We start from the raw sequence: 13,992 nt of genomic DNA on the forward strand, positions 1-13,992 counted from the left end.
CACAAGAAAATGTAGCTACAATGGGATGTGTCGATGCAACATATATGTCCCTACTACACGTTCTTGTGATTTTGTCCCTGACACATGTTCATTCGCATGTAAGCACCTTAACAATATGGAAAGCAAACGGAACTTCTGGCAATGGCGAAAATGGACGCGCTAGCTTTTGTCATAATTTTCAATTTTCGATTGAGTGTCCTAAATCCAAAACCAAAGTAATAACTCTGGCTAATCACAAAGGACACCAACAATATTTATTCAAGTGAACCAATTCAAGCAAGTCTCGAAGTAAATACATGTGGTTGGCACGAAGCGCGGGAAAATTGTGTGTGAGCGATTCACGATTGGTTTTCGTTTTACTTCTGATTGGATGAGAAAAGTGGCGCGAGATTTTTAAACCAATAACTAGGCGCAGTAATTCAAAACCAAAGCAAATGCGAATTACTGCCGACACTTAAGTGAAAACCACTCTGATAAGAAAATGACTAATTGAACTTAGGTTCAGGCGAAAAAACAGCCGTAGCGAGATAGCCGTATTGAAAAAGATGGTCTCGATTTGGGGTGGCACGTATGCGAGAACTATATATAGGAAGACTGACACTGAAAGAGAAGATGACAAGATGATATGGGAATCTTAATCAACATCACACATACGCTAACTTCTTTTATTTTTGCATTTCAAATAGCAAGTTAGACAGACTGTTGCCTGTTTAGGTCATCACACATCCATTGCGCTGACCAAGGCTTTCAACCCCTCAAATGTCTCCTCCCCGGTGGGGATGATTTGATTGGCTGGCAGTAAGAAACCGTAACGGCCTTCGTCACGCAACTCCACCGAGAAGGAATATTCCACACCAAGTTTCCCGTATGTCCAGTCCTCTGATCCTCCGGCTGCAGGGTCTGAAAGAATGACCAGAAAGAAACAAAGTGAACAAAATGCAGCATGCTGTTGTTACCCAACAACTATACATTTTTATAGAAATATCTCACATCTTTGTAACAATATTTTGAAAGTTTGTAATGGGTCCCATCTGTTTTGATCATGGTCAATCAAAATTGACTTTTGAAGGTGAAACTGACATAGAAAATGTTGGCTTTCCCGCCAGTGTGTGATACCATGCCAACAATTGTTTTCATCATTTCAGAGATTGTGATTGGTCAAATTAAATAGACCTATTAAAGAGTTTTCAAAATGATGTCAAAAATTCAAGGGATGCCGGGTCATGAGTCATTGAGTTGTGTTCTTTGGTTAGACACATTACTCTCACAGTGTTCCTCTTCAACCAGGAATTATTTTTCACTTTTTAGTTGTAAGTAAATGTAGCCTGCGAACAATTACCCTAGTGGGTATTAGAAAGAACAAAATCGGACAGTCAGGTGACCTGGAGCGAGCCGAGCGCGGTCTGGGCAGGAATATCTTGCAGATCTCCCTTTCGGGAACGCGCTCGTTTTACCCCATTAGAGAGTCAAGTAAGGGAGACTACTCGCAGGCTAAAATGCAGACTATATTTCGAGTTTTTCCAAGTCAAGAGAAGGAAATGGAGCTTATGTACTACTTGGCAGAGAGAGTAATTGAGTTAGTGTGCACACCGGAAACTAAAACATGTACAGTATATAACAAAGTCGTAATTCTTACATAGTAGAGCTGCCGATGATCCATACTGGAACCTTGTTCCGTGCTTACGTGTGATAGCATTCGCGGCCGCCCTAGCAACCCTCATCTGGCAACATGAGTGTAAAATGAAGTTGAATTAAATAGTCAAATAATGAGTTAAATTTATTAAGTTATATTTTAAAACCCTACACAAGTGCGATAGACAGATAGAAATAGACTGAGAAATTACGATGATCGACTGATCTGAATTTTCTCTGACTTCCTCAGTCAGCCAGTCAGTCAGACAGTCAGTCAGTGCGTCCGTCCGTCCGTCCGTCCGTCCCTCCATCAGTCAGTCAGTCAGTCAGACAGTCAGTCAGTCCGTCTGTCCGTCCGTCTCTCCATCAGTCAGTCAAGCAGTCAACTACTCAGTCAGAAGGCCTGCCACTCGATGTAAACATTCAGTAAACATTCATTCAGTTAGTCAGCAATTTAAACAGTCCGTCCGTCCGTCCGTCCGTCAGTCAGTCAGTGAGTCAGTCAGTCAGTCTCTTAGTCAGTCTGTCTGTCTGTCCGTCCGTCCGTCCGTCCGTCCGTCCGTCCGTCCGTCAGTCAGTCAGTCAGTCAGTCAGTCAGTCTGTCTGTCTGTCAGTCAGTCAGTCTGTCAGTCAGTCTGTCAGTCAGTCTGTCAGTCAGTCACAGTCTTTCCGTCTGTCTGTTCGTCCGTCCGTTAGTCAGTCAGTCAGTTAGTCAGTCTGTCACTCTGTCCGTCAGTCAGTTAGTCAGTCTGTCACTCTGTCCGTCAGTCAGTTAGTCAGTCTGTCACTCTGTCCGTCAGTCATCCGTCAGTCAGTCAGTCAGTCAGTCAGTCAAACTGTCCGCCAATCCGTCTGTCAGTTCAGCACAGTCAGTTCATCAGTCAGCCAGGCAGTCGGCCAGAGAATCAGTCGGTCTGACAGTCAGTCAGTCAGTCAGTCAGTCAAACTGTCCGCCAAACCGTCTGTCAGTTCAGTACAGTCAGTTCATCAGTCAGCAAGGCAGTCGGCCAGAGAATCAGTCGGTCTGACAGTCAGTCAGTCAATCAGTCGATCAGTTAGTCAGCAGCGTTTCAATCATTCAAAATAGTCAGATAATCAGTCAGCATGACAGTCAGTTAATCAGTCAGTAGGTCAATCAACCAGACCATAAGGCAGGCAGGCAGGCAGGTAGACAGACAGACAGTAAATCGGTCAAGTTTTTGTTGAACAAGACAGCTAGACAAGAAGTCAGCCAGTTTAAAGTCAGACAGATAGATAGACGGACGGACGGACGAACAGACTGACAGACCGGACGACACTCAGACAAACAAGTAACCACTCAATTGATCAAGAGATAATATTAATCAGTGCAACTAATTAACTAAACAGATAGTACATAAATAAAAGGGAATTTGAAAACCTGTTCATAATGGTCCGGGGTATCTCTTCTTGTGTATCCCCACGGGATGAACCACATTTGACTGTAGGCATGAAAATCAATGAAACCCTTCAACTTTCCGGCATCGGCAAGTCCTTTCAGGTAATTGCGGACGTTAACAGTTTCCACTTCAGAAAAGGCCGCAGAACCCCTGAATGTGCTATCACAAGCGTACGAGCTCGCTCCAGTACCTGCCGTGTTTAACGTTGTTTGAAGTAAGAAACTTCAGTCCTTTATTATAAACTTGCGCAAGAGCTAAAAAAATTAACAAGCTAACAATCCTTTCAGATACACACTATATTGCCTTAGATAGATAGATGCTTTATTAAAACTAAATTGCAACCCGAGGGTTGAATAATATAGTTTTTTACAAAAAAAATTACAATGGTTAAAAAGGGTTAAAATTTCTTATATATACAAAATGAAATATGCAGCTATGAAAAGTCAAATATTTAAAATTTGAGCGCATTGCTAAGAATGAATGAGTTCTTCAATCTATTTGTCTTAAAATTAGCATTGAATTTGCGTTTCTTCCTCAAATTGTAATGACAGGTGTTCCTCTCTGGGAGTAAATTATGGAGTTTGTTATTCCTGTCTTCTGCAATCTTTGAAAAAAGCTTGTTCGTTAGGGACTGTCTTCTTGCTGAAAGAGTTTCAAGACCAGCCTGAGCCAAGGCTTCTTGGTAGGGCTTGAAAGGAAAGATGATGCGCATTGCCCTCCTTTGGATCCTCTCTAACTCTTCTGAAAGATACTTTGGAAGACTAACATGGAATACTGGGCAAGCGTATTCAGTAAGAGGACGAATACAAGTTCGATAAAATTGAATTAGCTCCTGTGTGCCGAGACCAGAGCGTTTGAGCTGTGACAGACAATACATTCGTTTCCTAGATTTCTTTCCGATTTCTTCGATATGACAATTCCATTTAAGGTTACATGTAATGTGCATACCTAGAATCTTAGCCTTAGGAACGCATTCGATTTCACTACCATTAATTACAATGGGGTCAAAGGAATTGTTTGCTGTACTAAAAGTTATTCGAAGTTCCTTGCACTTTGCCTCATGCCTTATGGAAATGGTCAAAACTATTGCACTCAGACAGGACCCACCACTCTGCAAACAGACAGGTGGTCTCTTCATGTACCCCCCTTCCCCACCTTAAAAGATGGTGTCTTGCTTGTATAGCCCCCACTCTATCAGGAGTAGAAACTAAGAAAAAGATTCAGACATCCTTGTGCCATTTCTCCAGCAATGCAAGCTTCATGCACACCTGAAAGTCTTAACTCAAATTTTGAAGCCAATAAATTTTGCTAATCAGACAGGTGGTATCTTGCATAACCTCAATACCCCTACACAAGGTGGGTCCTCGCCGAGTACCCTTGAGCTGCACCACGATGTGCGATTAAACCGATTTTTGGCGTCATAACGACGTCACATTGCGTCATAATGACACTAAAGTATATGCAGGTATCAGAATTCATGTATGCACCATCCTGTGTTAATTTGTTGGCCATAGCAAAAACTGTTAAGTGGTGGAATCTGAAGCCCCCTTTTCCTTCTCCCGGTCCCAGAAGGTCCACAAAACCCCGTCTGTCATGTTTTCATCAGACAACGTTTATTGGAATAGCTGTAATTGACAATATAATTTTGACAATGATTCTATAAATGATAGAAATGATAGAAATTTAAAAAGTGGACATGTTGGTAGATAATACCGACATAACTTGATAAGAATAAGACTCGGAAATTATACTTTTAAGTTTGGCTCAGATACTCCTAAAATAAAAATTGTTTTCGCGCGCGAAACTCCTCCGAAACCACAGTTTTGGTAAAATAAAACTAGGATACACTGGCATTGCTTCTGTTAAATATCGATCTATTTCAGTAATACAGTCAACTCTCTCTAAAACGGACACCATCGGGACCGGCTCCAACTGTCCGCCTTAGAGAGGTGTCCGTCTTATAGGGAGTTTAGTTACAGTAAAATAACTGAAAAACGGTAGGGACGGGACCAACACCAGGTGTCCGTCTTAAAGAGGTGTCCGTCTTATGAAGGTGTCCGTTAAGAGAGAGTTGACTGTAAACAGAAGTCAATAAGTAGTGGTTATAGACTCATAAGTTAGTTAATACAGGGAAATGGTTAGGAAGCCCGGCAAACATCAAAGGAGCAAACAGAGAGGCCAAGATTAAGGTTGGAAGGTCCATGATAGTGCACACCTTATGTTTTGCGCTCATACACTATGGAAGAATTACGTAATCGCAATGTTTTTATTGGTTAGTTGCATGAACACACGTAACCACCTATTGTATTTTGTCAGGTTTTGTGCACTGTCAACCCCCAAAATAGCGAACAAAAACCTGTAACCAATATCTTTGCTGGGCTTAGCTTCATAACCATTTCCCTCTATTAACTATGCTCATAATAAAAACCATACCGCCCCAGCCATGGCCCCAGTTTCTGTTTAAATCCACACCATGACAGCCGTATCCAGTATGATAACGACGATTCTTTCTCCAAAGTCGATATTTTCTTCTTTTCTGAAACATTACAAAATGTTACCCGAACACCGAGGGTTACATTTTTCTTATTTACGTTTGGAAAAGTGTTTATATGAATTTTTGCAAACTCACTGTACGAAACAGCTGAGACCTTGGGAGGGAGGTGAAGAGCTCCCATTTGAAAGAGATGGGGTGCTTGGCTTAATTTACACCCCTATGTGGGATGACGAGCATCTCCGTCCCTTACCTATGGTTGGCCCCCCTCCCCCCGACTTGAAATTTTGCACAGGTCGGTCAAAACGAGCGGGGATAAGTCACCAGGAAATGCGAAACAAATGAGAGAAAAATCCTTCGTGCTATTCACACAGGGGACACGACGCGCGCAGGTACAAATCGTTGTTGCAGGGACTCTTAATTCGCTTTGTGATTGCCGCTTTTCAGCCTGCTTTTGCCGGGACTTGTTACAAGTCAGCCGGAACATTTCACATAATGGGAAGTCACATTTTTTACTTTTACCAGCGCTGTGATAGCAACTACAACCCAAGACAGAAAGAGTTGGGAAGGTTATAAAAACATTCCCGATTAGAGAGTGTTTCTAATTCAATTTAGCAATCCCCATTCCTGTACTGCTAGTAGGATACCTCCGTTCCCCCTATCAATGTTGGCCCCTCATTTTACAACCTTGTCTGGGTAAGGTCGCTTTTCGCTCAACATTATTGAATAAGGGAGGGGAGGGGAGGATCAAAAGGGTAAAACGTCCCAAGATTTTTGTCTGGGGTTGTAGATCGTTTTGTGTATTCGACCCTTAGCCGGTAAGGTTTGCCGGTGTCATAAAACATAACAAATGGAAATGTTATACACAAGAAAGATGGTTGATGTAACCAACCGGATTTATCCACGTGTAGGCATATCCATCGACGTTGAAAACAGGCAGTATTATGAAATCCATTTTATCCAAAAGAGCTGTTACTGACGAATCACGTCCGTACTTTTGTGTCATCTAAAGATGGAAACATGAGAAATTTTAATTTCTTTCTGCACGTAACACGGATACAAATAGAAATAGTTTTTTTACTTACTATCAGCAACTAAGTTAGCCTCCCACGCAGTCGTTTTTTGGGGGGCGATCCCCACAATCTAGACATCGCGTCTGGGAATAACTTAAATCAAACAACATTGCGCGCAATGGCGTGGCAGCACTATCTAATAAACAAATACATTGTTTCATTGCCAAACTAACATTGATGATGACCGTACGCATTTTAAGCCTTTACTATATACAAAGTTTCTGAACGTCTTACAGACATTTCTAACAATTTCCGAAGCTTGCGGAAGACTGACAAACATTGACGAAGATTGGGAATCTTTGATTTCGGCTCACTCAGCATCGAAACAATGCACACTCGTCAAAAGAAGTAACATTTGGAAGGAAATGTAAAGATAGGGTTGTTTTTCAGTGATATAAATTCTTAAGACTTGCTTTAGGTCAAGTTACTCGTTGTAATACCTATTTAACAACAGGTATATTAATGTACCCGAGTTTTCTATTCGCTCGTAGAATACGAGGGCGAGTAGTCTAATTGTTTGAGTAGATCTCAAAAGGAGTATGGACCAAAATCTACGATTTTATGTATGTTTAAACCGAACATACACGATATTCTATCCGCGAATAGAAAACAATAAAAGAAACAATTAGATTTGCGCATTTCCAATAAAACACGGCTGAGTACCTATTAAATAAGCAAACATTCTGCGCAGTGGGGAAGCAGTTTTTACCTCGTCAATGATGAACATGCATGTAGCGGGAGACACCCATTCCCTGGCGTGAATTCCACATTCAATGAAAAACACTGGCTTGTTGAAACTGTACTTTCCTTTGATCTAAAACAGGGAACAGCAAAAATTCATGTCAAGCACGTATTGAATCAGTCAATCGATCAGTCAGGCAGTTAAGAATCTGGATCTCTGACTAAATAAATAAGTACCGTTTTGCACTTAATTTCTGCAGGTTCATATTTTTGCGAGTTTTGAGGTTTTTTCATGATCCACAAGAAATGGTTCAACAACAACATCAACAACAAATTCCTAAAAATTTTTCCGCAAAAATTTATTCAAAGACTTTTTTAGAATGCTTGCAATAACCTTGGGAGATAATGCATCAGGTGGAACCGAAATTACTGATCATAATGTACTGACAGAGCAGTCAGCTACTCTAGAATAAGGCGTTATTGTAATAGATTGACACCAATTTTATACATTTCAACATCCGCGTGTTGTTTGATCTGTATTTTGACTTTGTTTGACCTGTATTTTGACTTTGACTTTATTTCAAATAAAAAGCGAAAAGCTTGTAATTTCAATTGAAATAGACTTCCTGAAAATTACAAAATTAATTCCCTGCAAAAAAGTCATTCGTTTCCATTCGCAAAAATTCGTTCCCGCAAAATACAAAAAATGGCCAATCTTCAAAATTAACTCCTGCAAAAATTTAGTGTCACACTTTAATCATTTGATTCCCATATTACTTACCTTAATAGCTCGCATTTGCTTTCCCTCGTGAGACCTGCCAAGGCTTATGATCGAAGTCATGTCGCTATAGGAGTTTCGAACCTCGTACAGTTTTGAGTGTATCTGTAAAAGTCGAAAGAAGCTTTAGATAGACAGGTTAACAGACGGGCGAAAAGACGGACGGACAGTGACACAGCATGAAAACATAACTTCACCGTGGTGTAAAGCTCAAGTAAAGCTGGTGTAAATTTTAATTTTAATCAGCTATACTGCGCAAACTTTAATTTTTTTAAGCTGACCCTTTGTGCCAGCTTTACACTCAAGTATAAAGGTAGATAAAGAGACTCCTTTATACCAACTTTAAATAACATTTACAGACGGTACCGTAAAGACCAGTTCAACAACCTTTAACAACATTTAATTGATGGTATAAAGTTGGATAACCAACTTTACACCAGATTTAACCACCTTTAATTTCATGTAAATCCCTATTTTTATGCTGTGCATGAGACAGCCAGCCACACAGACAGACAGACAAACAGCCAATTGCAAAGAGACCGACAGACTGGCAGACTGATTAATGCCAGGCCAGATCGAAGGGCAGACAGACATCTCTTTAATCAAAAGGACAGACGGTCGCACAGGTAGATGGATAAACAGATTGACAGACAGACAGAAAGACGGCCGAGCGACTGAGAGACTGAACAGAAAGGCAGTCGCAAAGGACGGACGAATGGATAACGATCAGAGAAATTGAGTGATCGCTCTCCGTTATCTCCCAGCACTTTGTGTGCGATTGGCACCTTAACTAGAGACTAGAGGATGACACCAGCGTATGGCATGACTCGCGCACGTGACCTGGATTTAGATCCTAATTCCTGTCTCTTTAACATTAGCGTCGCACTTAATTTGGTCCCGTGAGACACCTTGTTGTTGTTATACGACGTTGTAAAGTCATTTGTGCACCTACAACTGAAGAGACAATTGACATACGATAGGTGAAATTCGTTCGAACATCTGTCATTTGAACAAAAGCAGTGTGACGTCATGGAAACGGTTATTTTTATCCACCAATCACATCACGCGTTACATTCATACCTCCTCAAGGTTGTGATACTGACTGTGCCAGCCTCCATAACCACGTCTTGCTCCGGTAGTTTCCAGTTCCCCCTCGATCAATTTATCGACGTCATCAATCTGGACTTTGAACTCGATGCCGTCGGCTTCCAGAAGAGAGGACAGAGTAATGAAATCTCCTTCCGAAACTTCAATGTCAACTGGTTGGAAAAGATGGCTCGGCTCTTTCCAGAAGTCAATCTTTTAATAAAAGAAACGATCTAAATATATCTTGTGATTTAATAAGCTGGAATTTTCAAGTGGGAGACGCCGTGACCTAATGATAAGCGCGCTGGAATCTGGGTCGAGCAGTCTTGGTTGAAGCCCTGGCTGGGTGCACTGTGCTATGTTCTTAGGCAAGACACTTTACTCTCAAAGTGCCTCTCTCAAATCAGGTGTATAAATAGGTGCAGGCGAATTTATGCTTGGGAGGGGGGGGGGGGAGACGTAACTCAGCGATGGACTAGCATCCCATCCAGGGGGTAGTAGAAATACAGTGTACTCCTAAAAATGCTACAGATACAAGGATAGGCTCCGGCGGTATGGGCCATTTGGCTCGACGCAGACTTAACCTTACCACTTTTAACAATTATGTTTGTATATAATTTACCTTAATGTCGGGACGTTTTTCCAGTCCGCGCAAAAATATGAGGTGACTCTCAACTTCAGGAGTTACACGGATGACCTTCTCACTGGGTAATTAAAGTAAGCAATCATGTGTGAATGAATAATTTTTCTCTTTCAAACATTTGTTTTCCAAGGTTGCAATGAATTGTAGACGAACTTTTCAAGTATACCGCATTGCCTTCATTAAGCTCGCCTTCTTTAAAAAACAACCCTGTTTGAATGTGTTGATTCATAAGCGCACAGTAAAGTTGTAAGTGATCTTACCGTGGTACACCGCAATTTAATAATCTGACTTGTGTTTATTGGCCAGATATCACCGCGGAGAAGCTGGTCTTTATTTTAGGGTCTCGATTGATATCGTCCATATTCATACAGTTACAATATGTGGATAATACGTTTCAAAATCAAATTTGCGTCAATGTAAATCTTATTAAGTCTAACTCTTTGGGTCTATTTCACGTCTTTGAACAAACAATGGTCAGCATGTCGAACTCAAAGAGATAAACTGACGTACACAGGCGCACATTTCAGTCTAGTTTACGTTGACGTTTCGAACCATTTGGCTCAAATTTTGCACATGTGTTCATATCTCATAGGCCATGGCAAACGAGAACACATTGTTGCGGACACAAATGTTTTTATGTTTGCCCGCCCGCGCAACATTTCTTGCGAACACAAAACTTGTGTCCTGGACACAAAAAAGGGGACAGAAGAAGACGAAAGGGCTACTTTTCAGAAAAAGAGGTTAACATACAGGCGAACGAAAACATTGTGAAGGAGAAATTCGCGTTGTTTCGATAATTCAGATGAGAAAAACGAAAACAATAAAATCCACGGATCTTGCGTCTTTTCTAAAAAATGCCGAAACCTTTTCCTACATAAGTTGTTAACATTTATTTTTATAGTTTTTGAATTCTAATACGCTTTCAGGAAACTTATACTTTTTTGGATTTGTTCGAATATGATCAAATTGGCCCAAAGAAACTCAAGGTTCGCTTAAAGCAGTCAGCGTCCACATTTTTAAGCTATTCTGAGTTTTCGTTTGATCGTAAGACCACTTTTTATGTAACATAATACTCTGAATAAGCTCTCTTCCTTTATATGGAGCTTATATAAAGATTAGTCTGCATTGCTTTTTCTTGATGGAAATTTTTGTGTATAGATCGGTTTCGTTTCTCAATTGAAAAACTTGAACGATCGAATTAATTCGAGAATGTAGCCACTTTGGAAGGGCAGTATTGGTAAATTATCTCATTTTAAAACCGCAAAAATTGTAAAAATCGACAAAATAATAATACGTTTAGCTCACCTTTGCACAAGCCAAGCTTGCAGTATAGTTAACACAACTAAAGTTAAGCCCCAATTCATGATTACAGTGTGAGTCGCCTGGACTACTGACAAGAAAATCTTCTATGGGAAGGTTTTCAAAGAAATGTTATTGGCGTTTATAGTTTAAGAATGACATACATCTGCACCATATAAAAAGATCTTAAAATTTAAGAAAACATTATCATTTCAGCAAGTCAACTATTTTAATGAAAAATACAAAAACTGCCACAGCTAAACCAACTGAACTAATGCTTTTTGTTGCACTAAATTTAAACAGAACTACATTCTGGCCTCCTTACGTCATTCTAAACCATTGACAATGGTTTGATATTAGAAATTCAATGTCAGAATATGGTTCATCTAAAAATGGCAATAACTACAACTAATATAAGGCAAATGTTCTCTCGAAGCTGTGTAAACTTTGCCTTAGTTTGCATTCGTAGATGTATATTTAATGTTTGCCTGTTTTTTGTCATCGTTGACTGCAGGACGGTCGTATTTTACCAAGGCCGGGCGCCTGAGAAATTATTGCCATAAGCAAATGCTCAATCTAAATGCATTTATATTTCTTTGTCACCATTTAAAAAAATCAATAATCGCCATTTGAATTGTTTAAAAAACGAATTTACTTTCGTCTTTTGTGAATATAGTCCAATTTAGTTTTATTTATTATCTTATTAGGATCACGTAATGCTTTCTGCCATGCGAGTTTGTTCCTTAAAAATTTTAACCAAATTTAGGCTTGGGAAAATGACCATCAAGTTCAGTGAAATATAAAAATAACCAATTTCAATAACACAGCAAATACAAAAGAAAGTACAGGTGGCTAAAAGTGTCGAAGGTTGAAGGGGATTATGATATGGGTTTTTGAAATAATGTTGGACTGAACAGTTGTATAAGTATAAATTTTAACGCCCGGAAGACAAATTTGGTTTCAATGAAGCTATGGTTTTGTCATTTAGATCCATAGAAGTAATTCCTTTGCAAACATTTAGATTCATGGCGAGTATTTGGCAAAACAAAATAAAATAAACTTTACGTATACTCAGCCTTGACACAGTCCCTTGAATATAATCACATGCGCATTCATTAAAAAACACTCAATCTTCTTTAATGTAAGAATGTAGACGTTTTGAGTTGAGACTAAATCGAGACTGGATGTTCTTATTTTTTTCATGATTGAATCCTGAAAACGCCCTTGGCATGTTTCTCCTAAGTGGAACAGAATTAAGAATGCCGATGTTTTATAGTTGTTTGCTTTTATTTTTATCAGTATACAAAAAAAAAATGTTTTAGAAACTCGTTGCTCGTTGTTGATTTAATAATTTGGGATTCAAACACTTTGCCTTTAAATGCTAAATTTTGTTTTACTTTTTAGAAATAGGTTTTGGAAAAGTCAGCACTTAAACCTCGATGCAACATCAAGTGAAGAAAATGAGTCTCAGCTTGCAAAGTTCCTCAGCACGTTCTTAAGCTTTTGGGCAATCTAAATTACCCTAAAGTACCCTAAAGGTTCTTATATTTGAAAGAGTAAAACCTTTTTTAAGTGAGGCTTTCAACGTGATTTCGTATAAACTTTAAGGATCCGCTAGAACAATCTTCAAAAATAATTACGTGGTTCTTACGTAACTTATACCACAGTAAAGCCAATATTTCCCCATGTGTAAGATAACCAAGATATTTTCCCGTTCCGCCCTATCATGAACAAAATGAGGAGATTTGTCAAACATGTTCTAAACCCGCAAAATACTTAAAAATAGACCTTGTCAAGCGGCGCATACCAACAAACGCGTTGATGGGAGGGGCCAAAAGGGGTAAAATGGGATTTGGGATTTGGGCAAATTTCCACTTGGAAATTGAGATTTGGGTCACTGGGACTTGGTATTGGCCAAAATTTGGGTAAGCAATAGGCTGGAAAAGGGGATTGGACAAAAATCTGGGCTGGGAAATTTGCTGATGTAGATGTAACATTTACGAAACCTCAAGTATTTTCGATGGCATTACCCCCATTTCTTCTTCAGAGTACTTCGTTTGGGGTAGGGCGGTTTTGCATTACCTTGTTTTTTAATTTTTATGTTAAAAGCTTGTAATAATTTCTGCCCTAATTTTCACAGTTTAAATTCCAGAGTCTCGCTGTTAAAAGTAGTATTCCGCTAATCCGCCAGGATTATGCGAATTTTGTTAAGTTTTAGTAAGGTTTTCTTTTTATTTGTTACGGCTTTGAAGAATGCCAGTACTCAACAGAAAAGTTATGGTTCGAAGATTTATTTAATCTTGGATTTTCGTTTAAACAAGGCCACGATAGCCCTCCATTTAAAATTTGCCCATTTTTGAGTGGTCTCGTTTAGTTTCCTATGAATTTTAAGTCAGTTGCTTCGAGATAAGTTAAGACGAACAAGTGAAGGATCGAAACTTTTTAGATCAGAAATAACCCTACACAACTCTTCAAACCAAATAAAACGTTGACACTCTAGTTATCCTTGGAACAGGCCGTTCCTGTGTAAACAGAAGTCTCTTTGCAATTGTGTTCCTCAAACTGCTACTTTGATGAAATTCGCGTCTCTCCTAACTAAGCCGTTTTAAAACATCAACGTTTTTACGGCGACCAGTTAAGGAGCGCGCATTAATGAACAACTGGCGTGCATTTCATTTCAGCAACTCATCAGCCCTTCTTACGACCTGTGTGCACGCTCAAATTCTTTGACAGCAGCCGTAATCGGTAGTGGGTAAAGTTAATTTACGCTAGTAGGAATGCCCGGGTTTGTACGAGTGGTGAAGATTCTGAGGTTAAGTAGAGCACAAACAATCTGTCGAGATAGTAGCTGAAGGCTTGCGATGGGCATGTCAAAGGGAGGGAAAACACGT

General features: G+C 39.7%; 1 protein-coding gene across 1 annotated transcript; it reads right to left on the reverse strand.

The window, feature by feature from the left end:
* Window positions 1-644: 644 nt before the first annotated feature.
* Window positions 645-11,185, reverse strand: LOC144628322 (carboxypeptidase B-like). Its single transcript, XM_078486416.1, has 10 exons — window positions 11,108-11,185; window positions 9,782-9,863; window positions 9,154-9,372; window positions 8,077-8,178; window positions 7,324-7,428; window positions 6,434-6,547; window positions 5,484-5,586; window positions 3,032-3,240; window positions 1,637-1,721; window positions 645-900 (listed from the first exon to the last, which is right to left on the reverse strand). Exons 1-10 carry the CDS (start codon window positions 11,164-11,166, stop codon window positions 719-721), a joined length of 1,260 nt encoding a protein of 419 aa, XP_078342542.1. The 5' UTR covers window positions 11,167-11,185; the 3' UTR covers window positions 645-718.
* Between the last annotated feature and the right edge of the window lie 2,807 nt (window positions 11,186-13,992).

This window comes from Oculina patagonica, chromosome 10 (assembly GCF_052425735.1).
Source record: "Oculina patagonica isolate OP01 chromosome 10, crgOcupat, whole genome shotgun sequence".
Taxonomy (NCBI): domain Eukaryota; kingdom Metazoa; phylum Cnidaria; class Anthozoa; order Scleractinia; family Oculinidae; genus Oculina; species Oculina patagonica.